We start from the raw sequence: 27,934 nt of genomic DNA, 5'->3' as shown, positions 1-27,934 counted from the left end.
GGCTCCATCCCCCCACAGAGATGTCCCCAGCGGCCCAAAGTTCCCCGGGGCACTTGGGAGGGGCAGCCGGCTTCTAGGACTCTGGAGGGCTGCAGGCAAATTGCGGCTGCTGCCACTGGCCATTCTCCTGGCAGCGAATGAGGGGCCAGCGGTGCTGAACGAAGCCTTCTGGGCACCAGTACCGGAGGACGGAATTGACTTCGTAACGCTGCTTTGCTTTGCCAAATATCTGCGCATCGGCCACTTTGGGAGGGGAGCTGCATGAGACTGGGGAGAAAAGTCCAAGGTCAGTTGTGTCCCCTGCTCAACAGCTGGGAGGGGGGAATGCCCAGCACGGTGTATTTGGGGGCAGCTGAGGGTGTGTGTGTGTGCTGGCATTGGACCACAAGTCCCAAATTGCCCTGGTGTCCAAAGCAGCCTCAGCCAGAGGGGGAAGACAAGGCCCAGCATATCTGAAGGGCCCCCTCCAGCACAGCCCCAGGGCCTCTTGCCACGAGCAGGAGATCCTGGGTTTCTTCCAGACAGACACTGTCCAGCTTCCAGTGGCCAAAGGATCGGTCAGGGGCCCTTCTTGGCTGGTCCTAGGGTCTGGACCAGGGACACCCCCCCCCGATCTTCCTTGCCAGGCAAGCAAAGGTAGGTCACACCCAAAGCCTCTTCAGGCCTGTGGAAAAGCATAAGCTTAGATGCCCAGCCTGAATTCTTGGGTGCCATTCTTTTGCTGACTCGTTGCTTTGCCTTTAGCTTAGTTTCTTAAAGGGTCCTGGAGAGGAAACCAGGAGCGGGTCTCACTTTGGGAAAGAGGGTTTCTCCCCTTGGATACTCACTCAGCCCCATTTTGCAGGTGAAGGGCAGATGGTAGCCACAGGGCACGTCACTCCACTTCCCATCCTTTCGCCAAGACAGGCCCACACAGTTCTCCCCGTAGAGGAAGTGGCTGTCAGGCTGCCCGTCATGCCAGTTCTCGTACAGCTTCCAGAGCAGGCAGAGAAAGAGAGAGGTCAACCACTCAGGCCTGGGCAAGGCTGGCAAAGGGGCGAGGGTTGCCCAGGATGCTCAGCTCAAGCAGGGAGGGAGGGAGGGCGGGAGGGACTTTTCTTATTTCCAGCCTCGAATAGCTGGGCTGCTCTGCGACATCATGCCCTGTGGGGGAAGCCATTTTTCTTCAAATCGGCTCCTTTCTACCCTGACTCGCCTGATAACTACAGCCAGCTTCAGTGGACAGGGCAGCTGTAGGAGTCTGGCTTTTTGCTTGGTCTGCTAATAAACGTGAAAGATAAGCCCACTTAGGATGGGACACAACAGGCAGAAACCTCAGGGGGGCCAAGAACCCCCTCCAGCTCAGACCACACAAAGAGGCATCACAGGCACAGAGATGAAGACCCCCTCCCACTTGGGAGACCCCACCTATGTGGGGTTTTTCCCATCCTAAAGGCCTCCTTTCCGAGGGCTCCCAAGGTCTCTCCAGAAGCTGGCAGGTGCTTCTTTGCCAGGACTGAGTTCTACAGAGTCGCCCCTTTTCCAGAGCTCAGGGAACTTTCTGAGCTCCACTTACCAGAGGACTCCCATCAGACCACTGGAAGTCCCCTTCGATCGTGCGGTCATTCAGGCCAATCCACTGGTATTCTTTGTACTGATCTGGAATCGAGGAAGGGACCCTTCAGGAATGGGGAAAGCGCCCTTCAGCCACCCTGCTCTGGCCCAGACAAGGGAAGGGCACAATAAGAGCAACCAAAGCAACGAAAGCTTACTTCCCTCCTGGGGACCCCTGGATCTCCCACCCTTTCCCACTGGACAGGTGGAGAGACCAATAGGCCAGGAAGGTGAGGAAGAAGAATGGAGCCCTGGAACCCTCCGTGAAGGGGACACGCCCAACGCCTGCCAGGGCTGATGGCACAGGTTTGCTCAGGTAGCCACGAGAGCTGGACATTCCCAACAGCCCTGACGCTCCAAACTGACCCAAGACCCAGACCCCTACTGTTGATGAAGCTCTGCTCCTCTGGAGACATGATGTTGGCCAAGTGCCCCCCGTGCTCCCTGCATCGGGTCTCGGCATCCTCCCAGCTCCTCCGGGCAGAAAAGTGCTTGTAGCAGAATCCTTCGAAGGCATCCCAGCCGGGCTGGCACTTCCTCAGACCTGGAGAGAGAAACAGAAGCCAGGATGAATCCTGCGGCCTCCGATTTTGGTGGAAGGACGTTTGCTTGAAAGGAGGAGGAACAGCCAGGGTTGCCATGAACTGGGCACAGAATAGCATGGGATTCAGCCCTCTTGCACAGCATCCCCAGGATATGGATGGGGATGGCAAGTGGAAAAAGAGGCTACTGCCGGTTGGAGATCTGACATGACCCCCAGGAGGCTTCCTTTCTGGACGTCTCCCCTCCCTGTTGGCTCAATTAGGGGCATCAGCTGCTGCTCAACCATGAGAGAAGCCCTGTCTCTGGACTCCCTGGCAGACTTTTGGCCAGCTCCCCTGTGGTCCTGGCCCTGATAAGGCACCCTGTGCCCCATTTACTCACTGACGTCGCAGGTGTCCCCTCCGTATCCTGGCAGACAGAGGCAGCCTGGGCGGCCACTTTCTTCTGTGCAAGTCCCTCCGTTCCTACAGGGGTTTGACATGCAGTTGTCTGAAAGTAGATGGGTGAAGGAGTAGGGTCACCCTGGAACGTTTTGAGAGATGCCCCAATCCTCATCCTTTCCTTTGCCCAGCAGACGAAGCTCAATCTCATGCCCCAGATGGATGCACTGGGCCTTGGGGGGTGGGGAAAGCAGCGGATCAGGAGGTGATCAGGAGGGGCAGAGAAACAGTCCAGACAGAATTACTACCATATACGATGGTTGGGTTCACACAACCCCCACCCTTCTACATCAAGGAACAATGGGCTGTGAAAAATCCAGGTATCAAATAAAGCAAGTCCCACTTTTGTGTGATGGCCGTGTTCAAACGACTGCTGGTTACTGAAGGGATCCGTTTTCTGAGCTTGAGCAATTGAACGGAACCATGAATTAAGGCTTCCTGCAATACTTTAAGCCACAACATACCTAAGCCAAACTTAAAGCTGAACCAGCTTCACACCTGACTGCTAAAACAAAGACTGGGGGATGGCATTTGATCCTGGGCAAATGCATGGTGTAAACACAGCCATGTTGCCTTCAATGTTTTTGTGCTAGATGAAATGGAAACCCAGTTTGCCAAACAACTGCAACTGATTAGCCAAGAAGAAGGTGGAAGGCCACCCCCGGGAGGTCCCAGGGGGAGGGAGAGCAGTGGCCCGGCTGCCTCAGGGGACTCACCTTGATCAGCTACAGCTCAGGTGTCTCCAGCGTGGCTGAGCTGAGCCAGAGTCTTTGGGCCTCTCCAGTCTTTGGGGCTCTTTGCTTCCCTTTGCAGACTTTTTCCACCCTCCTCCTTGCCTTGCCGCCCCCCCCAGTCAGCAAGGATGGGCAGGAAACTCAGCAAGAGGCTGACAGGGACAGGCAGGGGGGTGGGATGCTGCAAAGATGCTTCTATCAGCCTGGGATCCGGGGGCGGAGGGCTGTTGGGCAGTGTTGAGCTGGTCCAAGTGTCAGAAATGCCTGCAAAGCCCTCCCTCCCTTTCATCGCTCAGAGGATTTTGTTCCATTTCCCCCTCTCCCTCCCCTCCCTCCCGCCCTCCCTCTCTCCCAGATGACTCCATCTCCCTAGAACGAGCACCATGCAGAGGGGCTAAAGTTAAAAAGGGATGAACAGCCTCACAGCAACTTCTGGAGCTGGAGCTGGTCACAGTCCAAGAAATGCAAAAGCCCCAGGGGCTCCGTCTCTCCCCTTGGCTGCCCTGACACTCCGTATCTGGTTCTGCCCTGCACAGGCAGGCTGCCTTTGGACCGTCAAGGGGACCCGGCCCGGCAGCTGAGTCAGACCAGATTCAGTGACCTAAAAGGTCTTGCAACACCTCAGCTGAGCCTGCCTCGTAAGGCATCCCAAGGGCATCCCTTTGGCTCACTGGAAGAAAAGCATACACAAAATGAAACAGGGATGGGATTAGTTCAACAAAACTAGACCTCCAGAAAGACTAAAGCACTGAGGAAGATTGCCCTACATACAAAATCTCCCTGGCGTTATAATTGCGGCTAATAGGCGTGGGAAAGGACGGAAGAAGAAGAGTAAGGCGGAAGTTACAAAGTAACAGAACCCGACTAGAAATTTGTTTGTTAACAAATGTAAATAAAATACTTGGAGAACCTTAAAAAAAACAACAACCAAGAACCCAAAGAGATTCTTTTTCAATTTGGAAACTTTAAAGGGAGTTTAAAAAAAATGAAGAAAAGGATTGGTTAATGACTCTAAATTGGAACCTAATTGGATTGTAACGTGGAATTTGGACTATATAAATCTGGACTGAATTTTAAATTGACTTGGTGTAAATAAAAACTGTTAAAACAGACTGGAACCAAAATGGATGCCTTTTAAGCTTGCCAATTGTAAACGTGAATTGTAGAGAGACATCTTCAGGAGGGGAAAAAAATCATTATAGCACTGAACTTTTTAAAAAGAACAAAATGGTGCAGGAACTAAAGGAAATGGTGATAACGATGTACCTATCACTGAAAATGGAAATAAGGGAAGACAAAGAGATTGATTATGGAAAATTAAATGATTGTTACGTTGGGTTTAACAATGGAAAAAATGGAAAAAGGGGAAAGAAAAGAAAAGAAGAGAGGATGGAATACAAAGAATATAAAAAACTTAAATGATTACACTGGGGGTTATCAGTGAGAAAATAAGAAAAAGGGAAAAGGGATGGAAAATAAGAGTTTATGATCTTAAAAAACAAAATGACTATACTGGGATTAGGGAAAAGAGAGATCAGGACTTTAAAATACAAAAAAGAAGAAGGGGTAAGAAAAAGAAAGTAAAATATAAAGATAGAAAAGGAGAAAGAAATGGAAGGAGAATATGGGGTAAAGAAAATGAATAAAAGATGAAATTGTATTCCTAAAGAAGTGATTTTAAAACTATATGGGTGTATGAATATTTGGAATATTTTTAATTAATGAAGGGGATTGTAATAAACGAAATACCCTTAATTGGATTATGAATTAATTAGATATTCTTAACCGGTCTTTATAAAAATGATATAAAAATGTTATAAAAATGTTGAAGCTTATTAGTTGGAACAGTTGACAAAGAAAAAATTATTTGAGATTGGAACTAAAGAATTTAAGAAAATAATTGGGAATTGTATTATGCTTTATGAATCTAAATGTAGAGGTATTGGAGTAAGATTGATATTTAATTGATTTTTTACTGAATGTGTTTAATTGTTGCATTGTATTATTTGGAATAGTTGATAAAAGAATCACTGGTGATTGGAATAGGAGAATTTAAGGTAATAATGGGGGATGGTATTATGTTATATGAATTTAAATTTAGGAGTTCAAATTTTAAGGAGGGAAAAGAAAAAATGAACTATATTAGGATGAGAAGTTAAGATGAAGGGTAATATTGTTTTTTTAGAATTAGAGAGAATAAATGATATGAGAAAATTTATATATAAAATTGTGTTAAAATTGTGTTAAAGACGAACAAAAATCTGTATAAATCTAAAACCGGGCGAATATTCTGTTCAGAAAAGATGGACTGTATGTTTGTTTTGTGTGTTTTAAAAAATAAAAAAACTTTATTAAAAAAAAAAATAGAAGGTCATCACAGCAACCAGAGTGGAGCAGACCTTCCCAAGCCTGATGTCGAGTGTCAAACAACCCCTCGACACAATATCCTGGGGAATATGAAACACCTGAACATGAGCATCTGTGCAGATCCAGAATGAGATGGAACAGACCCGGAAGAACACACACGGTGGGGGGGGTGTTATAGCGTGTAGGATGGCACGGTGATATTAGGTGATGGACGGTATAAGGGAAAAGGGGGGGGGGATAAATCCATCAACGTCAAATAGATCCCAGTGACAGGAGAAGATAGTAAAAACCCGGAAGTAAGGGCAACCTGTAGGTAGCCAGAATGGGATAAGCAGCGCGGTTACTTTAAATTTGTAGTAGAGCAAAGGAGGGGCGCTTGAAGGGCGTTCTATAAAGCCGTCTCCGACTTTGCTTCTCACCAAAGAACTTCAGCGCTTACTGTTTGACCATCGTGTAAGCTATGATTAAACCGGATAGATTCCTCTTCTGAGTGTGAGCGTCTGTCTTTATCCGGTGCAGCACAGGTGGTTCCAAGTGGGTCTGACACCTGACTGATTGGTCTTACCACCAAGCCAAGCCTAACAGACTTGAAAGAGAGGACCCTGAGATGGAGACTAAAGACTCATTTCAATCCCCAGAAGACAGCTGGAAAGACAATGGGGGAGGGTGGAAATTACTTGTAAGATTTTCTTTCTTGTCTCATTTACGTTGTAATCGGTTAAGTGGATTCATGTAGGGATGGCATTTGAGAGTGGTTGAAACAGCAAATTCTGAACACCTTAGATTTCTATCTGGTGGAAGGGAAATTTGTCCAGAATTTCTGTGTTGCCTGTATTTTAGAAGTAGCTGCATACACAAGCACACACACACAGACACCCCATTCAGAATTAGACTGAGGTTATCCCTTTCACCTACCTGGACACAAAGCTGCTCCTAGCTTCCTTTTGTTGTTGTTGTTGTTTTTTGCTCTGTGGCACTAAGGCCCAAGCAGTCATATCTCCCTGCTAATTCCATGAGAGAGGGGGCATCCCCCTCAGGCAATTCCCTCACTGAAGCAGAAAAGAGTGATAGCACTGATAGCAGAAAAGAGATCTCCAAAACCCAAGTCCTGATTGTGACTCACAAATGATGCTGCCCAGTTGCCCAGTAAAGCAGGATATGTTGAACTGATGGTTTCATGAGTAGGAGTTCCAGGGCTCATTGTGTGTAATTTTAAAAATACTAAATAGCCTGGATTGCACAATAGCTAACCTCAATTTGGCCTCACAAAACTAAGAGCTAGGGCACATTTAGTAAACAACTCTTAAAATGGGCAGCCTGTAGTTATTTAAAGGCAAAACCATGCCTGTGAAGAATTTTGGGGCTTGTGCTTGCTTGAAACCTGACGGGAAGCTCACAGAACCTGATATCTAACATCTGAAAATAATTGGCATGGAAAACTGGATACTTTAAATTACTTTCCAGAACTTTTCTCTGGTTGCTAGACTTTCATGGTTGAAAGCTCTCCCTTTGGGAGTCACTGAATGAATCCTTTTCTGCTGTCTCTATCAATGCCTTCCCCACTGCATTAGAAAAATTAAACGCACTCATTAAACTCCCTGATCTGATCAATTTTTAATCTTTTGCCAATAACGTGTGTTCCACCCACATATTTTGGCAGAAAGGGGGGATTGTAGGAAGTTAGCACCCACCCCTCTTCTAGAAGAATGAAATATTCTAGGAAATATTAAAAAGGCAGAATATTATACCTTCCTGGATGAGAAAAGGAGAAACATGCTCTTGGACCTTTGTTAATAACTCCAGAAAGGCTGGTGCCAACCTAGCTACAAGACAAAAGGCTGGGCCATCTTATCTACAGAACAAAAGACCTTCACCCTCAGGACATGATAGGATTAGCCCTCACTCAAGATCCAAACCAGGACAAAGCCATTAAGCCATAATAGGAATTGCCCAAAGCCCCTTCATTACATCACCCAGCAAGATTCAACCAAGCCTGGGACTCAAGACAACCTACAAAGTTACTCCTGCATGGCCCCATGGGTGTCTGACAACCAATCAGAATACATTTCTTTCATAGAAACAGGAACCAAGTTCAAAGCCCAAGAGAGGTTATAAATCTCTCTCACCCATGTGCTCATTTGCCCAGGACCCAAAAAAAACCCATGTGGTCCTGTCCAGCATTAAAGCATCTTTCCAAACAGCCTCCATGTTTCCAGTATCTTTCTTCCCACTTGGAATTGAATCCAGATGGACATTTCTTCCAACACTACTTTTCTACAGCCAGGGGGATTCACCATGGAGCTGCTTTAATTTGTGTCACTGCTGCCCTTCTGTGGGGTGGCCTCCTGGGCTGGCTGCCAGCTCTGCTGCTGGTCCCACCATTGCAGCAGCTGCAGCACCCGAATTTCTCATATTTCTCATGTGGAAACTGCACTGTGTTGTTTTCCAGACTCCTATAGCTGGGAACTGGATGGCCCAATGCAATCTTTCTCTCATCAGCCAATTTCTTTTGCGTTTAATTGCCAAGCATTTCGAAATTTCTTTGAGTGGGAAGGAAGGAAGGAAGGAAGGAAGGAAGGAAGGAAGGAAAGAAGGAAGGAAGGAAGGAAGGAAGGAAGGAAGGAAGGAAGGAAGGAAGGAAGGAAGGAATCGGGCATCCCTGACTATTGCCATGGACTTTGGCATGGCAGAGGCTGATGGAGAATACAGTATGTTTTTGGCGAGGAGCTCATCTTTCTAATGTTGGGCTGGGGGCAGTTGTGAAAAGTGATGGAGGGAGGGCAGCAAGGCTGTCCTGAGAGGCTCCTGGCTTCCATCTCTGCTCTGCCATCAAGCCGAATGGCTTTTTTAGCTACGGATACGCCTTGTTTCCTAGTTGCCTTGGAAGAGAGGCAAGATAAAAAGGTAGCTAAATAAAAAAATGGGCAACCCGTTTCCCGTGGCTGGTGCTGCAACCATTTTGCCAAAGAGAGCGAGAGAAAGCGATGCCAGGCAACAGGACATGAGTGGATGGCAGTGACCCAGGAGGGCTCCTTCAGATACAGCCCTGGGATCTGAAAACATCTTCAGCCTCTGAAACTTCCCAAATTTCTCTCCACACTTCGTATCTTTTGGTCACAAAACAAAACAAAGTATTTAAAGACCCAATTTTGAAGGAGCTCAGTTGAAAACCCCAGCTTTTCTGGTCTCCTAGTGCTACATTCCAAGGTATGGGGCCTATTTCAACATCTTGTGGAAGTGAAAAATGTCTGGCCAAATAGTTTCGATCAGTGCCATGATTTCCCCAGCCACATAAAGGGGAAGTCAGAGGCTCTTTTCCCAGATCCCAGGGGACGCTGCAGGCCTCCTCTCCCCAACTGGATTCTGAACCCTGGCCATATTTCTTCCTTCATTTGATAGAGAAGAGAAGCTATTTGGATCCAGGTGCTGAGCAGAGGGTGGACCTGATGACCTCAGTGCCCCTTTTAGCTCTAACGGGGCTCCAGCGATTCCCTGAACTCAAAAAGGGAAAGTTCATTAATGCAGGAAAGATAAGAAGGAACAGGAGGGAAAGTAAAGAAAGAGACAGGTACAGACATCCAGACAGTTTTCTTCTCGAAAGCTTTTAATTTCTTATTTCTCTTTCAAATTAGTCTCCTTCCTGGTCCGTTTTTTTATGGAAACCATGGTTAAAACACTTCATAGAAGTAGCAGAGACTTAAAGAGCACGGACTCTCTAGGGTGGTTTGTGTCTGTGGGTAACACGTGTGCTTCTCTGGTTCCTTTGCCTTCCCCAGTCCTAGAAATGAGCAGGAAGGAAGAGGAGGAGGAGGAGGAGGAGGAGAGACATAGGAAAGCGCAGCCTGAAAGGAGACGCTGAGCCAGGGATGGGTTTAGTGTGGCAGGACAGCCAAAATAGTGGCCAAGGATGCCAAAGCCATAGAGCCAAAAGGATTACCTGACACGCTGCCAGATGCTCCAAGGCTGGCACTTTCAGTGGGCAGCATTGGCCGAGAGTGGGTAGTAGTCAAGGAGCCCTCCAGGAATGGGGTGCTGAAGAAGTCCAAGCCCAAAGGGCCTCCAGAGGGGACAGCCTCTGGGTGCCCTTCTTTATCTGCAGCTGGCACCGTTGTCCTCAGAGCCGGTCCCTGCTCCTCCTCCGATGCTTCAGCCCAGGACTCCTCCTTGGTCGCATCAAGCTCCTCTCCAAGGCCAGAAAAAGCCTTCAGGACCTCGTCTGGAGGACTGGAGATGGCGACTGGGGAGACCCAGGTTGGTGGTGGCCAGGAGGAACCCGAGTGGTCCCCACTTTCTTCAGGCGAGCCGGCTGGTGTCATGCTTAGGGACGGGAGCAGCACGGGAACCCAGGGGGTCACTGGGAAAGCGGCTGTCCCTGAAGGCTCAGCTCCTGCCTTTCGGGGAGGATCGGGGCAACGAGTGCCTGACGGCCCAGAAATGAGGCTGCTTTCGACTCGCCTGGCAGTTCCTGCGCCAGCTTCTTCGGGTGGACTGGAAGCATGGCTGGCATCGTGGGTCCTTTCGGTGACTGTCTCTGAGGGAGACACAGAAGGATCTTCGTGGACTTTGCCCACTGTCTGCCACTCTGGGCTGTCGGAGAAGCTGGCTGCAGTCTCTGGGGAGGGCTCCACAGGGCTGTGGACACTGTGGGGCTCCTTCTCATCCCTGGGCTGGCTCCCCACTACCTCTCCATCCTCAGCCTCCTCTTCCTGGGGAGCTGCCTCCAAAATCTCTGGCTCGCCTTCCTCCCTCTGTTGCCTTTGGTCCAGGACGTGGGCCTCCTGAGTGCTGGGTACCTCCTCTAGACTGGGCTCCACCAGCTCTCGCTCTGAAAAGCCAAAGGAAATGGGTGAGGGAGAGAAGACGTCCAGGGAGGAGCCCCAGCCACTCCCTTGGCATCCACAAAGCAAATGGACACTCCAGCAACAGAGCTTCGTCTCACGCAACACGCTGTTTCTGGGGCACGCTGCCTCTGCCCTCTGTTTTTGTACAGGTGGGCATGATCAAACATTCATGACTCTTGTCACTTTGTGTCAAATTCTAATCAATTTGCAATTAATTGATCCAACATCAACCATCAGATATTAATCAGCAGCTCCTATCAAATCTGCTCTCAAATATCCAGGCAAAACTATTAGGGGAATCTGGTGGCCATGCAGTTTCTTGATCAAGGACCATAAAGTCTCCTTTCACACCCCCCCAAATACATCCCATGCCCCATCAGGCACTGGGAAGTCCATCTCTTGCAAGGCCTCAGCAGCTGCTGGCCCCCAACTGCCCCCACTGCCTGAGCCCCTCCCTCCCATCGGCTGACAGGGTTGCCTATCCAGACTATCAGGAGATGGCCACAGAAACAGAGCCCATGGCCACGCACGGCCCTTCTCCCACTGCACTGTCACTGTTGAGTAGAGCCAGACCATTAGGGACTAGGACGATTGGCTGCAACTACCTCACCCCGCCCTCCCTGTCCCAGCCAACCCACCATGGCTGCCCCTCCCCAGCCTCCTCGCCCTGAGCAATTCACCACAAGACAATTTGCCCGGCCAATTCATCATGTGGGACAACTAGCCTTCTCAAATGCCAGAGATGAGGGAAAACGTCACATCCATGCTCCTCTCCGCCCGTCTCTCCCACCCTCCCTCCATGATCTGGCTTACTTCTCCCACCAATACCCCTCGAACTCTGTGCTCCCTTCCTCATTGCACAAGCAGCACAACCTGGGTGTTTGAATTAAAGGCTCCGCCCCACCCATTCATTGATGGCTGTGAAGAATTGACTGTAAAATGAATGATGCCACATTGCCCTGTGCCAAAAACTTTCTCTCTGGCCCTTTCTTGTTAGCAACAGGGTGTTGGTGTTGGAAGAGGCAAAGAACTCCAGGAACAGGCCTGGGATGCAGGTGGAGAAGAAGACCCAGCCATGCCCCTCTGCACTGTTGCCAGCCCTCAGCCTGTGCACAGGGTGGCTTCACTACTGCCTGGGCAGGTGCCTGATTAGGCTTCCTCGCTCTGTTCTCCAAAATACATGAGTGCACAGTAAACATGTGCAACATGAGGTGGCTGGGGAGGGAGGGTCAGCTGGGGTCAGAGGCCAGGGGAGGCAACTGGGGGGAAGCAGCTGGGGCTAATGGTCCCATTCCAGACAGTTATGCCTCCCCACATGTCTCTTTTCTGACTAAAGAGGGCATCCCTCTGATCATTGTCTCAAATGCAGACTATGGGATATTCCCACATGCAGACGTGAACCTCCAGGGCTTCTTGGTGGTATCTCACTGCTGTGGATTGTTCTGATTTTGGGAAGAACTGAACGTGGTACATCCAAGGTGGTTTGAAAGAAAACAGAGACAAAGAAGATGAACCTAAAACCTACAAAAATTGCTTGCACCCCCTCAACCCCCACAGGACAGAGGGATTGGAGAAAAATAGATCTCAGTGCTCTAAGCTGTTTGTGCTCATGGCTCTTAGCTCGGGGCTGCTGGTACAGTCCCATTGCTTTCAATGTGTAGAAGAGCACACAGCTTACTCTCTTGCACTCCCTTTCTCCAATCTCTCTTCTCTGAAAGGGAAGAAAGAAACAAAGAAAAATACACAGGTTAGGCACAGTTCAATGTACTGACTGTAATGGAGATCAGGTAGCTGAGGAATGTGACAAAGGTAATAAATGGTTGTAAATTGGTATAAAGTTATTTTTTCAGCACCATTGCAACTTTGAGTGGTTGCTGAATAAATGGTTGGTAAGTGAGGACTACCTGCCTAGAAATCGGCCACTGGAGGGAGCCAAATTTCCAGGCAGCAAAAAGGAAGTGAAATCTACAAAATGGCAAACAAGGGTATGGCACTTGAGGCATTTCAAAGAATTTTTGAAGAACTGGGAGAGAAACTTATAACAAATTTGGCAGCAATAACTTCTGCATCTGTAAATGTCTTTTTTGAAAAAGAGAAGAAATAAAAAATATGATAGACAACAATACGGAAGAGTTTATGGATAGACAGGATGAAGAGAGGATACAAATTGTAGCTGATGGGGAAATATGGGAAAATAAAGAAATTGCGGATTACAAAATAGCGAAGACAATCAGAGTAGAAATACAAATGACAAATCAAGAGATGAAAAAAGACCTGGGCTGGGACTTCTTTTTGGACTTATTTATTTATTTATTTTGTCACATTTCTATGCCGCCCAAATCCCAAGGGACTCTTACAAAGGAGGGTTTTTAAAATCCTAAGAAATCTTTGAGATGGGAGAAAGTAAATGTGAATGGAAATTCAGTCCTACTATAGCAATCTCATGAATCAAAGATGAACATTGTTAGAAGCAAAAGAAAGGAATATAAAGTTGACTTGTTTAACCAAAGCTAAAGTAAGAAACCCTTTATAGACTTTTTCCTGACATTTGAACAGAAATGAGGATTTTTGGATTTGTGAATGGCCAAGGGGGAGGATTATGGGAAGAAATGAATCAGGTATGTAATCCATTGGGGCGGGGATTTATTAATTTGCCAGTATTTGTTGCAAAGAGTATTGGGAATTGCTTCTTTAAATATTCTTTTCCCCCCTGAAATTAGGAAATTTGTTTCCTAATTTCAGTTTGTGTTATCTTTTAACTCGTCTTTTAGTATTTTTTTTAAAAAAAGATGCCCTTCTCTCCCACCACCTACCAGGCTCATGTTGCCTGGCACAGCTGCCACCACTTTCCTCCCCTTCTTCTCCTCCGCTCTGCCTGTCACAACCGCCTGGGCCAGCCTCCTCGGGCTCTGTGGTGGCTGCTTCCTCAAAGGCTTTGCTTGGCTCCTCTGGCACCCCAAGGGGGTCCTGGAAGAGGGGCACAGAGTAAATGGCCCCCCTGGACTCCTTGGCCCCCTCGGGCTCTCTCTCGGACAGCTGCAGCTCCTCCATCTTCTGAGTCACCGTTGTTATCTCCTTGCTGCTCTCTGCCTCAGGGACGGGAGATTCCAGGGAGGGGCTGGTCTCCTCTGCAGCAGAAAGAGAAGCGGGGTTACTGCCCAAGCCTCCTTCTGGGACCCTAAAAGCCATCTGGGCTGGGTAGGGGCCTGGCTGCTTGCTTGGGAATTGACAGCTACTCCTTGAGATGCAGAAGCCGGCCAAGGTGGAACCCTGAATACCTCAAGGAAGATCCCTGCTTACCTTTGAAGCAGAAAACATCGAACTTGTTCTGAGGATCTGGGAATCCCGTCTGATTGCGGAAGAGGAAGAGGGTTTTGACTCCAGGCATGTTCCCTCCGCACTTCTCACGGGGCGTCACAATCGGGTAGCGCACGCTGCCGTCTGCCAGCCAGCCTGGGTTGCAGTGGTCCAGCCCTTGGTTCCAGGCCGCATAGAGCTGGCCAGTCGTGGCCATCTCCACCCCCCGAGCTTCACACTCGGCTTTGGCCTCCTCCCAGGTGAATTTCCTCAGGGAACTCACCACAAACAGGTCTCCTGAAGGCAGAAATGCAGCAGCTCATAAGGCTTTAAAAAGAAAAGCACCAGCATGTTTTATTTATTGAAATACTGACAGAAGTTCTTTGGAATCAGTTTGACTTTTAAAAAAATCAGAAAATGAGTGTTTTCCTCCTTAGGCTTAACCTACTTCCATGAAGCTAAAAACAATAAAACAAGATATATATATATATATATATATTAATTTGATTTATATGCCGCCCTTCTCCGAAGACTCAGGGCGGCTTACAATGTGCTCAGCAATAGCCTTCATCCTTTTGTATATTTATACAAAGTCAGCTTATTGCCCCCACAAACTGGGTCCTCAATTTACCTACCTTAGAAAGGATGGAAGGCTGAGTCAACCTTGAGCCTTGGGGAGATTCGAACCCTGCAGTAATTGCAGGCAGCTGGTCTTAATAACCAGCTTAATAACAGGGTGCCTTAGACCACTGTACTACCAAGGTTGAGTTGGCTATCTGGTTATCGAGTGCCCCATTTGAATGTTGGAGTGGATCTCATGCTAGGCTCTTCCCACCCCCTGCCAGAAGACAACCCACCAGCCCTGGTCCCAGAAGACGACTCAATGGGACAGAAGCCACGTGGGGCAAAAGGCTTCTGGCCACTAAACTGACCATAAAGTTCTTCAGCATAGCAGTAGACGTCGTACGTGTCATCTGGATCGACTATGCCATAATTGCGGATTCCCGGAAAGCCATTCATGTCTCCATAGCAGGCTTCGCGAGGGGTATGGATAGGGTACCTAGAGGTGATCATAGTGTGGTTACATGATAAGACAAGTCAGGACTGGCTGTCTGATGTGAGGGTCGAAAAGAACCCAAGTATGTGAAATAGAAATAAACAGGAGCTGAACCAACCAGCTTGTGAGAGAAAATGAAAAATGAAAGTGAAAAGATTCAGCCTGGAGCTCAGCTCTGGTGGGCTTCTCTTCCTGGCTCCCCTGAGCCACTTCCTGCCTTGAGGAAGAGGAGCCAAGTGGCCAGAGGCGTCCTAGTGGACCAGGCAGGATGTCAGCAGAGGCACTGGTGGGCCTGCGTCCCCTATCTTCAATGCGCCCAGTTATGGATGAACTGTGCAATTTCCCCCCCTAAGCTCTGAGAGATACAGTGTCTGCTTGAAGAAACATTTGGATTGAGGAAAAATCCATAAAGGACATTTATGACCATGCAAATCATTCAATTCAGCAAACTAGAAATTTGTTTATTTTGCTGGTCTATGTTAAGAAGCAAATGTATCTTTGTAACAGTAAAATCTAAAATAGTTTTTTGGGAAAAGTACCATAGTTCCAGGTCAGAATGCATTAATATTTGGGTTCTGCTTGTTTTTCTCCATACATACATAAAAATGGGTTTCTAGGTAAAGAATATAGAGGTATTTCCTAGGCATGGATGCGGAACAGAATTATAACTAAGAAGCCAACTAGACTTTGTTAATGTCTGCAGACCAGCTAGTTAAGAACTGAAAACAAAACTTTAAGACGACTAAGAAAAAATGAAATAAAAGCACATACAAACACATACATTTCAAAAGTACAAATGTTTTAAGCATCCATGTTGAATATTTCTGTCCAGACAAGGGAAAGCGTTGCAGCCTATTCCAGGAAATGTGTTTTTGCTGCAGGATTTTCAAAACGTTTTTGCGTTAAAATAAAATTCACACCAATACAGACGGTTTATTTAAAGGTGCCTTTTACTTTCCCAACAAACCTGGTAACTAACTCATTCCGCATCAGTCCACTGGCTTCCGGACCGAGGCCTGATTCACTGGGAAGGATGGCCAGCCGACCACCCCCCACTCCCCGCCGCGGCCCCTTTACCTGACGGTCTGGTCCGCCAGCCAGCCGGCGTCGCATTGCTCGTAGCCGCTGCGATAGGCGGCGTGGAGCTGCTCCGGGGTGGCGATGGCCGCTCCGATCCGGGCGCAGGCCGCCTGGGCCTGGGGAAAAGTGTAGGCGTAGCGGGAAGACCCTCCTCGGTAATGGAAGACCACCCCTGCAAGAGGAGAGGAGAGGCTGCAGCCCTCGGGGGTCGCCGGGTCCCTCCAACGGTCTTGCCACCCCGCCCTCCTCTCGCCGGCCCCGGCTTCTGCCGGACCTCTCCCGGGGCTTCTCTCCCAGGGGTTCGGCTCTCCCGCTCTCTCGGAGCCCGGCCTGGCGGGGAAGGCGAAGTGAGCGCCGCAAGCGTCGCTAGTAACTCCCAGGACCATTGCAATTGCCAGGCTACCCCCCCCCCCCGCCCTCAGCTGTCCAGGTAGCGTCCCCGCAGGGCTTCCCCCACCTAAAAAGAGGCTCCCTGGGAGGCTGGCTCTGAGCTCTCTGTCTCCTGGGGTGGGACTTTTTCACAGGATCTGCTTCACCGGAGACCTCAAAGTGCCTGCCAGCTCCGAAGAGGAAGCTCAAGAAGGCTGGCTTCTCTTGAGGTGGCCTTTGTAGGATCTTAACTTTATTAAGGCTTCTGCTACCCTCTAAGTTTGCTTTGCTTTATCAACTAATATTGAAGGTTTCCTTGGCAGTGTTGGCTTGTATGGGGAAAGCTGTTAGGATCTTCATTGAGAGAAATAGAGGTTTCTATCCTAAAATGATGTTTTTAATACTCTTCATGAAAATTTTGCTTCATGGAAGGAAAGAAAGGAACATAGAACATACAATAATAAAGTTGGAAGGGACCTTGGAGGTCTTCTAGTCCAACCCTCTGCTCAAGCAGGAGAACCTCTACCATTCTGAACAAATGGCTGTCCAAGCTCTTCTTGAAAATCTCCAGTGTTGGAACCCTCACAACTTTTGGAGGAAAGCTATTCATTCCACTGGTTGTTTGCTCTCACCATTAGGAAATTCCTCCTTGGTTCTAGGTTGCTTCTCTCCTTGGTTAGTTTCCAACCATTGTTTTTTGTCCTGCCTTTTGGTGCTTTGGAAAATAGTTTGACCCCCCTCGTCTTTGTAGGAGCCCCTCAAATATTGGAAGACGGCTACCATGTCACCCCTCGTCAATTCTTTTCTTTTCTAGACTAGACATACCCAATACCTGTAGCCACATTTCATGTTTTAGCCTCCAGACCCCTAATCGTCTTTGTTGCTCTTTTCTTCAAGGAAATGGTTGCTAATGCTTACTAGTCCACCACTCAGAATATGGGGGTCATAAATTGAATAAAACAGAAATAAATAATGTAAATACATAGTAGATGGATACTGGTAGTAGTTTGAGAAAAACTGCTTTGGAAGCGGCCAAATGAGAGATTTTAAGAGCTTCAAGGAGAGCTGCATGAAAGAATTTAAGCCACAAATGTGAAGCTACTGCTGAGAAATCCATTAAATGATTTCAATATTGCACATTATGGATTACATTACACATGAAAGAAGCCAATTCCTAACTGAATTGGCTGTGAAAATTCGCCTAGCATTTTGAACCCTCATCAGGAATGAAGCCAGGCATGGAATTCAGCCTCGGGGAGAGGCCTGGGTGAGCTTGGGCTGGGAACCTCTTACCCTTCACCTTCACCTCCAGGAAATCCTGCCCATCCTCAATCCCGTGTTGAGCATCACAGCGATACAGTCCAGAGTCGTTGGAGCGCAGCTCACTCAGGACCAGGGTGGCATCCGTGGGCGAGTCAGGATAGAAGGGCAGGAAGACTCGGTCACGGTAGATTTCGCTGACTTTGACCTTCAGGCCCCGGGCCACCAGAATCTCAGTTTCTTTGCCGTCGGCAAGGAAGGTCCATTTTACTCGGAGGGTGCCCCGAACCCCATGGCGACTGGCCGTTTCAGCAGTGGGCAGTGGCCGCAGGTAGGTGATGTGGCAGGGAATGGTGAGGCTGCCAGACAGGACAGCGCGCACGGGCGGATACTTGGCAATTGAGACGCGAAGAGCTTTGAGGTCATCTGGGGGGAGAAAAGGAGGGGCAAGCCTTGAGAAGCCTGGTGGGGGGGGCACCTGCAGAACTGTCAGGACTGAATGGATCTTTTGGGAGGGCAGTCCTTTCCCCTTGTGGCTGCTCTTCCACCCCTTTCTTCGACTTGCAAACTGAGGCAGTGACTGACAGTGGCATCTCGGGAGGGTCAAGGGCTGCATCCTGGCCCTGGATGGCCTCCCCCCTCCACCAGTTTTGGGAGACAGACAATGTTGTATTTTGCCCGTTCCATCCATTATCACCAGCAAAATCTGGAGGAGCTCCAGAGAGGCCCAAGGGGCACAGGGAAGTCATGGCGATCATTACCCACTTCCCCCTTTTACCAGAAGGGCAAAAGGCTGAAGCCTCTGGGCCTGACTGCTATGCTTGCCTTCTGCAAACCCCTCCTCCATCTCTAGGGACAGAGAGGAGCGCTTGGCCCATCCTGCCCAGCCACTGCTTCTGCCCTGCCACGTGGCTGCGTTACCTGTGCTTTCCCTGGCAAAGTGGAAGGATGCCCCCAGAGACACCAGCTGGACCAAGGCAGTGCAGAGCAAGAGATCTCGGCAGTAGGCCATCCTGGTCCTGCTTGGGGGGAGGCTGGAAGCTGGGGTTAGAGGGAAGGAAAGCTTAAGCAATGGTCTTTTCCCAAGTTCACTAGAAGAAAAAAAGAAAAAGAAAAAGAGGGAACATTTACATAACTGAACTATAACCGAACGCCCAAGAGGCCAAAATGTTGTAATGGCTTTGTTTGTTTGGCAGTCAGACAAGTTACGGGGTCTTTTCTGCACCTGATCGTTATGCATAAAGACCTGGATGATACCCCACCACCACCCATATAGCAGCCAGCTGGAGACTGACCTAGAACTTGAGGTACACCCCACACACGCTGCACCCCAGGGAAAGGAAGTTTTCAAAGTGGACCCATTCCGTCCGCTTTGCAGTCTCGGCCCAAAACGCCTCCAGCTTCTCTGGCTCCATGGCACAAAGAAAAACGTTTTTAAAGGCAGGAGGAGAAGCGCCTTGGGGAGCCCACGGAAAGAAGGTGCTTTTCCTTGGGGCCAGACTAGGAAAAAGAAGCTCCCGGAGAGCACAATGTGGAAAGTGCGAGAGCGCCACCTGCTGGCCTTTAATGGAAATGAAAAAGTAGAAAAAAAATCCCAGCGGGAGGAATTCAGACCCAACTGGCTTTAAGGAAGAAAACCTTGCTAGCTATACAATAGCATGTAGTAGGTATAGGTCACCGCGAAAGTATACTATACGTGTACTGTAGACAGGAAGCTTGTCGGACTCTGCCAGGGAGGAAGAAGAGTCGCTTAATGCTGGCAACCTTCACCCAGGGAACCACAGTCCGACCTCTGCCTTGTATCGCCAAATAAAACATCTCCCAGCCCTCGTAGGGAGGTATAAAGAAACCAGCTACCGGAGAGACCAGTGCTTCTGTCTCTGCCCCTCTCCCCCCCTTTCCCCTCTCTTCTCCCCTTCTCTCCCCCTCGTCCCCTCCCTCCGCTCTTTCTCCCCCTCCCCCCCTCTCCATCTTTCCTTCTCTCCCTCCCTCCCCATCCCTCGCTCTCCACCCCCTCTCCCTCTCTCCTGCCCCTCCCTCTCTCCTTCTCTCCCTCCCTCCCCATCCCTCGCTCTCCACCCCTCTCCCTCTCTCCTGCCCCTCCCTCTCTCCTTCTCTCCCTCCCCCTTCCTTTCTCCCCCTCCCCCTCCCCCTCCCTCCCTCTCTCCTGGGTCCATCTACCTGGGTTTGGTTTGGAAAGAATGGGTGAGATCGGCTGCAAGAGACTTTTGCAACTCTCCTGTATTACCAAGGGGAGGGTCCAACCGGTCCAGAGCGATAGAGACGCATCTCTTTATTGAAGAATTGGTTATAAACTTTTGACAGCTACTTTGGCAAGAGAAAAAAAAATCAACTCCGGGCAGATATAAAATACTGATCAGGTGAGCTTTGTTCCAAAGAGATCGAGGAAAGATAATCTGACATAACTGTGGATGAAGAAGGGCAGCAATGTCCTTTCTCGTGTAGAAGAAGCTTTTCGTCCTTTGGAAGAGTCCTTTCTGTTTTGGATAAGAGAGGGGACTCTCAGCCCTTTTATTGTGGATTCAAAGAATTGAATTTGAGCGGAAATGAAATCATACTGAATTCCTTCACAATGAAAATGGTACTTAACTTTGGGAATACACATCAATGTCTAAAAGAACTCCACACTTGGTCAACAGAATGTGGCTTCGGGATTTCTCGCTTGCTCCAGAGGGGGAAAGACTGGACAAGGGGATGAAACTTGAAGGAGGAGGAGAGAGGAGAGCATAGAATTCTAGGGCTGGAGGGGGAGCTTTTACTCCAACCCCCTGCTCAGGGCAGGAAAATCTGGTGAAAGAAAGGAATCAAAAATAGGAAGAACATCCTGACAGCTGTCAGTCAGGAGACGGGAAGGGCTCCTTCAAACAGAGGCTGAAACTTGTCAGTGGGAACGGTGGGGCGGATCCTGCAGCCCGGGCGGCCTTAGACCCGATGACCTGTTAGGCCACTTCCAGCTCTGCCGTCCTATCCGAGGGACTTTTGGACGTGAGTTCTGCCAAAGGCCTCCTGCCAAAGCGGGCCTTGGGAAGCCGCCAGTAGGTGCCTCCTCAGCCTTCCCCTTGGCTGGGGTGGCACCGGGCCCGGGCTCTGTGGCGGCGCCAGGCGGCAGCTGTCAAGATGCAAGACGAGGAAGACATTTGCCCGCCCTTCTTTCCAAGGGGCTGCTGATCTTTCTTGGCGACTCCTCGCCTCATTTAACCGTCTCCTCCAGAATTTATCGAGGCGGCTTTGGTCTGGCTCCTCGCAGGGCTGCCTTTGCCATCTGCCGAGCGCCAGCGAGGCGGGGGAGGCTTTGACCCTCAGAAGCCACCCAGCCAGGTCCTCGCGTGCAGCCATCCAGGGATTCGAGCGACTGCCCGGCCTTTGCTTCTCAGCTGTCCCTCCACCATCTCGGGGTGGCCGCAGCAGCCGCGGACGGATCTTCAGCTCTCCTGGGCAGGCGCGCAGTGTCGATCCCCGCCCACGAGGATCCGGGCACCGCGCGCGGAGTCCCAGTCCAGTCCCCAAGGCGCGCGAGAAGCGGAGAGCCCAGACGCCCTAAGAGGACGCGCTCGCTCCGGGAAGGGCTCCGCTGCCGGCAGCCCGCAGCCCTCAAGCGGGCTTGGGCAGAGCTCCCTCCCTCCGTCCCTCCGGCTTTGTGGAGGTGCACGGAGCCCGTCCGGCCAGGCGCAGCTCAGCCCGCGAGTGGCGCTTGCAAGCCCCGCCGGGACGCCTCTCAGCCCAAGGGCCGGCGACCCTTTTCGCCCCCAAAGGTTTTGCCTGCCTGCCACGGAGTTTGGCGAACCGATCGATGACGGCCGCGGGGAGAAACACCTTTCGGGAGGTGGAATTGGAAGACTTCGCTCTAGTGGCAAAAAGGGGGAAGGAGCTGCGTCCCTCCCGGCTTCTTCTAGGCGACGGCTGGGCGCCTTGAGAGGGAGAAGCGAGGCTCTGCGCCCAGCCGCCCTGAGCCCCCCCCCCCCGCCAGCCCTCCGGCTCGGCCTCTGAGAGGGAGGCTGGCAGCTCCGGCCTCGCGTCTCCTCGCCCCGCGCCCCGGGCATCGCTGCCCGCTTTGCAAGAGACTGGAAGAGAGCGGAAAGAGCGAGTAGAAAGCGCATCTCCGCATTGGGCGGGAACCAAACTTTTTGCACCTGCAGCGTCTGCCGAAGGTTTTGACCTTTTTCTGGGGACGCTGCCGGAGTCCTGCTTGTTCGCTCACTCTGGCGCTCGCTCTCTCTCACACACAATACTACAGTTGTGTGCAGTGGTGAGGAAATGTGGGAAAAGACCCGGATCGGCTGGGGAAGTAACCAGTTTCTAAAGAGGAAGAATAAGTGGTAAAGCGAGTAAGGCTGCCCTCCTCGCCAATCAACCCTCAATCAACCCTTGAAAGGAACCCCCAATCTTGGAGCGGGTGGCTCCGTGCCCAGCTGCACTTTAAGAAGTCTTTTTCTAACCTTCAGTTGAAATTCTTCCAGGTTCTGGAGCACCAGTGAATAATTATTTTTAGTTTTTTCTTCCTGAAGTTCAGCTTCCCTTTATATACCATTTCCAGCTTCTCTGGGGCAATTTAAGTTGGCCTAAGGTACCACCACGGATATTCCCCAGCCTGGCACCGGGATCCGGTGATATACAGCATTCCTAAGCTTCTCCCAGAGGGATCATTTCTCTCTGCAAGAGTTGTCTGCTCAGCTGACAAAGGTGAGCTGTCAAAGGGGAGGAAGGAGTACCCCTCACTCTCCCCCCCCTGCAGTTTCCTAGGCTTTGGCAGCTGCAGCGCTGGTAGCTGGCCAGGACAGAGGAAGAGGGGGGACTAAAGGCAGAGACAAGGCAGGAAAAACAAGCCGTCCCACCCAGTGATGCAGGAGTGGCATCAGGATTTGTTTCCAGCATCCCCCAGTTTTAGACAAGCTCATACTGAGTGGGATCTTTTCTGTTTTTCTTTGGCATCTTTTCCTGCTTCAGCTTTTGGGGCGGGGGGGGGGGGCATCAGTTCTATGTCCAAATACATCTGGGGGTCCTCAAGGACTTTTGAGCCAGGCAGCTATTTGTCCAGTCCCCTTCCTAAAGTCCTGCTCTGGCCTTGGCCTTTGCAAAGCAGCTGGGTGACGCTCCCAACCCCTACTCTACTCTTAGGTGCTGTGCTGACTTGATGGGCTTGACCAGTTAACCCCTTTGGCTTAGCTACAAGGTAAAGGTGGTTGCCCTGCTGGGAACTTTCCAGTGCAATAGCCTGCCTGTTTCACCAGAGACCCCCAAACCGAGTTCAGGGCTGCTGCTGTGGCAAATGCCAGCCTTGAGCAGAAGATTGATGTTCTCCAAAGCAACTTTGGCTCTTATAGTCTTCCTATGTGAAAACTACCCAGCAAATGCAAAGTCATTTAAAGAAAAGATGCTACCTTCAACCTCTGGGACCCTTAAAAGGCTTGTGACTGGGGTATTTGTGGACAATGTTTGTAGACTGCCCCAATTACATGGGAAAAACCACTGAACTAACATAACCCAAACCAAACCAAACCAAGACAATGATTTACCTCACTATGAATCAACCAAGGCCAAAGGCTGGCCAGCCTCAGAAAAAGTGGAGGTGGGTGAGCTCTTGAATGGGGGGGGGTATATAAGGGGCATCCTGTTTTCTGATGGGAAAAGCTGAACACGCCTGGAGGGTCGTATGTGTGTGTGTGTGTGTGAACACACATATCTGTCCCTCACACACACACATCCCTTGTTGGTATGCATTCCCTGTATTTCTTCTTGCTTCCACAAATGGAGAAGCATTTGAAGAGAATCCATTCACAGCGCCCAATGGGCCACTCCAGGCCAGCAGCCAGGAAAGCTGGATCTTTGCCCAGGGTCTTTTCAAGCCTCTGGGAAGCCCCTGGGATGGATTCACACCCCTCCCGCTTTTTCTGCCACCTGCCACCCTGCTGCTGCTGCTGCTGCTGCTCTCACAGGAGTGTTGAGGGAGCTCCGGGCAGCAGCCTGTGGGCATAGTTTGGGCTCACTTTCCTGGGCATCCTGGGCCTTAATGGGCAAGTTTACCCGTGGACTCCAAGGGGGAGTGTGCACTCCCCAAACATGCCAAGATTGTTTGGGATTAGCCTGGAATGTCTTCTCATCCTTGGAAGTTGCTGAAACCGATTTGAAAGTTGCTTGGTGCAAAATGGAGCAGTTTGTGGGTTTCACACACAGTTTACAGTTCCTTAAACTTGGCAGATTTTTAAGAGTTTGCAGGGATCAGAAACAAAATCATGCATTAGCAGCTGCCACCAAGTTGGGGCAGGAGATCAGGAAGCCCTTTCCAGACAAGTCTTGCCATGTGCCCCAGTGGCTCTCAGGGCAGGTGGTTCCTTGGAGGGCGGCCATCTCCTTGGGATTCAGCAAGAACCCCAAGAAGGTCATCCCCAGCAGATCTGGCCACAATTTTAGCCTAAAAGAGGAGTAGAATATGGAGGTATGAAAAGCCAGCAGCACTACTCAATCCAACACCCCACGGAATTCTCCTCCTAATGTTTCCACTTGCCCCCAATCAAGAGGTTCTACAGCAAGGGTCCCAGCTGGCCTTTGCTGACTCTCCCTCCTTTTCCACTTGGTGACTCCGACTTTAGGTAGCCTCCTTCAGATCTTGTAGGTTCTAATCTGCTCCAGTGGGCAATGCCCACCATCAAAAGAAAACGTCTTCCCAGCATCCTTGGTGCCATTGAACTGGGGGGGACCATAATGAGTTATTTCCAGGCAACAGCAGCAGAGAGGCTGCTTGGCCTGCTTGAAAGAATTTGGGGACTGAAAGGCTCCTGGGAAGGGGGGTGAGAAGCAGTCTTTTGTGAAGAGGGCTCCTTCCTGCGAAGGACTTTGTCCTGCCAGCAGTGACATCCAGCACCCCCTGCAGAAAGTCCTTGGCTGGCCTGCAAGACCAATATCGCTACACTCTCTCTAGAGAGCTGGCAGAGCTCTTTTGGGGCGGCGGGGGAGGGGGGGGCTCCTCCTGGCTGCAGGATTCTTTCCGCTACAAATGGCCCTGTCTGCTCTCTACCTCTCCAAGGAGCTCAGCAGTGGAGAGTCTGCAGATGGGCCCTGGCAGAGGCTTCTCCTCTCTATCACTGCTGGAGGCAGGCAGCAACAGCAGTCTTCTTCTGAAAGAAGCTCAGGCTTTGAGAGATCAGGCCCATGATCAGGCTCCATCACATGAAGACAAGATTCATGTGATGGAGGTGTGGGAAGGTCTATAATAGTTCTAGACTTTGGCAGTGACAAAGGCTGCTCTTAGGAAGAAGGGCAGGTAGCCTTTCCCTGGGACACAGTGGCCAGTTTCTGGGGGGCCTTCTCCAAAACCCTTCAGCCACAGGAGAAGCACACTGCTGCTGGTCAAAGAGTCTTGTCTGCTGAGAAGTTACCGAAGGGAGGAAGCCACCAAGTTTTCCTGAGGAAAGGAAGCTGGCTGAGTTGGTGCTTCAGGCTAATCTTCATGTCAATTTCAGAGCCTCTGTTTCAGTCATCTACACAATAGTGAAAATTCCATTACTTAGAGAGGCAAAGCAGGTCCAATCCAGTTGTAGCATCCCTGGAAGCCCACAGCAGCCAAGGTGTGATTTCCAGAGGAAACCTAGGTGGTTCTCTGGAGCTGCTTCCCACTCCTGGTCCTGACACTGAGCTGGAGAGCCTTATTCTGAGGCAGCCCTGGACTGGAACACTGCATGAAGTTGCGATGCTCCCAACGAAAGCACAGGGAGACCCACTTGGAGAGATCTATGGGATCTTCTAGTCCAGAAACCCAACGGTGACCCTATTGTCCCCGGCTCATACTACTAGCAACCAGTAAGACATTTTCTTTACAAACAAGCGAATCAAAATAAAAATCAGAAAGAAGGCAGAGATAACATCTTCTGAAACGCATCTTGCTTGTAGAAAGAACCAAATCCCTTCCTCAAATGAAAAGCCCACCAATAAAATACTACAGAAACCGCCATGCTCAAACTTCCTCAAGAAAATGAAAAAAATATGTATGCCACGAAAGATGCTGGACAATTAGAAACCTTTGCCTGTTTAATGAAGGGGGAAGTACCTGATTCTCCCTCCTCCCCTTCTTGATAGATTAGCGGAGCCTGAGTTTTAGAGTATCGGTTCTTAATCCTCCTCCTTTATTGGAGAAGCTTTGAATGCCCGGGAGGTAGCAAATAAACAGCCATCTTCAGAGGCAGGCTGGCTCTGGATACCTTACTCCTGGCCCCGGAAAGTAGAAGCCGCCACCCCCGTTTCCCGAAGAAGTCGACGTTTACTTCTCTCTCTCTTGGGCTGCCGAGGCCAGAAGAGAAGGGAGCGGAGAGGGTCCCCCGGACTCCAGCTGCTCCCCAAGAAAGCCAACGCCCTCCCCCCGGGTCACGCCACGAAGTCCGGACCGCAGCCCGCAAATCCGCCGCGGCCAGTGTCGCTGCCTTGGGCCGGGCGGCGGTGCGGAAGATGCTCCGCACTTGGGCCGGCCCGACCTGCCGTTCCGCCCGAGCCCGACTGACCGCCACCGCCTCCGCGACGGGAGCCCCGCTGGGCGCGGAGAAGCGCGGCGCGTTCGGGACTCACCAGCTTCGGCGCGGAGAAGCAGCCCGCGCGCCCCCGGGAGAACGGCCCTGGCGCTGCGGTGGCCACTGCGGTGCAGAACTGCGGCGCTGGAAGGCCGGCCGGGCAGGAGGAGCGGCGGGACGGCCGGGAGGGCAGGGCGCCCCGCCTCCCCTCTCCTCGCCCCGCCCCCTCGAGCAGCGCCCTGGCCCTTGGGCTGCGCCGGAGCGCAGGTGCCGGAACCCCCTCCCCCAGCTCGGCCCTCTGCGGACCAGGTTCAAGCTAGGGGTGCGGCGGAAGGGGGGGCAGGTCGAAAGCCCCCCCACAGAGGGGGCGGCGGTGGAAAGGCAGCCCACCCGCGAGGAGCGCCTGCAAGCAACCCAAAGGGAGTGCGGGGGCCTGAGCCGAGGTCTCTCGGGATGTGCGGCGGTTCTGGAGGGTCCAGCAGCTGCTGCATAGGGGTGCTGGCCAAGCAGGGGCTCAGGGTTTGACGGCTGCAGAAACGCCTCGGCGCGCGACCAAGCGTGGTGGGGCGGTGGGGCGGGGAGATCATCAACCTTTCTTAGGAAGCGTTGCCTCTTTGCTCCCCCCCTCCGCCCCCCGCACTTTGGTTCAGTTCACGGCAGCTTAAAAGTCTAGGCCAAATTCTGCACTCCTGATACTCTGGAGCGCCACTAAATCAACATTTTGGGGGGAATGCGAAAGGGGGCGGAGAGGGGCAGAGGAACCCGGGTAGCTCTTGCGGATCGCGGGCAATTGCGGTAGCCCGGAGTCTCTTCCCACTGCAGGCTTATTATCCCCCCCCCCCCCGCTCTCCCCGCGTCTTTCTCTTGCCTGGCCCGCCTAGCGTTCCCCCTCTTCTCCCGACAGGTCTGGGACGCCTCGCGAAGGATGCGAGTGACGAGGCGGCCGACACCGAGTGGACTCTTCAGCCGCGCCCTCCCCCTCCCGCCCCGGATGGTTCCGGAGCCTTTCCCTTCGGGCAGCGGGAAGCCCTTGCGAAAGGTGAGCTCTGAGGGGCCGGAGGCCAATGGTTGAAGACGCGAGGGGTAACTTCCTTCCCGCTTCTCTTGCTTGCTTGCCCGTCCCTGGCAGCTGATCCCAAGTGGGCAGGGAGCCCACCCGTGGGCCACCAGGGTGGGGGGCAGGAGCAGCTCTCCCTTCCTGGAAGTGACCGCACGCCTCGTGGATCGGGGCCCAGCCATCTGTCAAAAATCACCACCTCCTGGGCTCCCACCACATGTTCCGAGTGGGAGCCATTGGTGGTGCCTCTCCTCCCAAAGCAGGAAATCCAAAACCTTCCCTTAATTCATCCCATACGGACCCGGGTGCTGGCTCTTTCTGCGGACTTGAAGATGGGACAAATGTCACCCCTTTCTTGGACCTTGAGGGGCCAACTCCAAGTTCTGGAGGACACGGGTAGAGAAAGGAAACAGCAGGACACACACGTGTGAATCTATGCAGGGGGCACACAGCTTTGACAATGAACATACCGACAGATCTGCCCTGTTTTCTCTTGTCCGGAGCCTTCCCTCAGGAAGATCCCGGGGCTATTGCAGCAGCTGCCTGTGAGATGTAGGTTGGTAACAACTTTCAACCAGGGATGAAATGCTCCCGATTCGGACCGGATCTCCCGATCCGGTAGCGATGGTGGCGGGTGGTTCCGAGAACCGGTAACAAAAATCCCTGCCCCGCCCCCCCCCATGCCCAGCTGAGCCACACGATCATCAGAGGCTTTTTTTTTTTACTTTTAAAAGCATTTTTTCTACAACCTCTTCCGATGAAAAAAAATGCTTTTAAAAG

The 27,934-nt window shown here is 51.0% G+C and overlaps 1 protein-coding gene across 1 annotated transcript; it reads right to left on the bottom strand.

Annotated features, from left to right (window-relative positions):
* Positions 1 to 48: 48 nt before the first annotated feature.
* BCAN (brevican) lies at positions 49 to 26,588 on the bottom strand. The gene is given in 15 exon segments (XM_070951537.1): positions 49 to 267; positions 828 to 972; positions 1,556 to 1,638; positions 1,979 to 2,137; positions 2,518 to 2,625; positions 9,615 to 10,502; positions 13,332 to 13,646; positions 13,819 to 14,112; positions 14,748 to 14,875; positions 15,950 to 16,124; positions 17,615 to 18,007; positions 18,503 to 18,672; positions 26,156 to 26,431; positions 26,433 to 26,515; positions 26,517 to 26,588. Coding segments are annotated over 15 exon segments (3,483 nt in total). The 3' UTR covers positions 49 to 73.
* Positions 26,589 to 27,934: the final 1,346 nt, after the last annotated feature.

The sequence above is a fragment of the Pituophis catenifer genome, unplaced genomic scaffold, assembly GCF_029215685.1.
Source record: "Pituophis catenifer annectens isolate HBS135680 unplaced genomic scaffold, rPitCat1.0.hap2 SCAF_10, whole genome shotgun sequence".
Taxonomy (NCBI): Eukaryota; Metazoa; Chordata; class Lepidosauria; order Squamata; family Colubridae; genus Pituophis; species Pituophis catenifer.
Note: the sequence above shows the minus strand (reverse complement) of the source record. Positions and strands in the feature narration are given on the sequence as shown.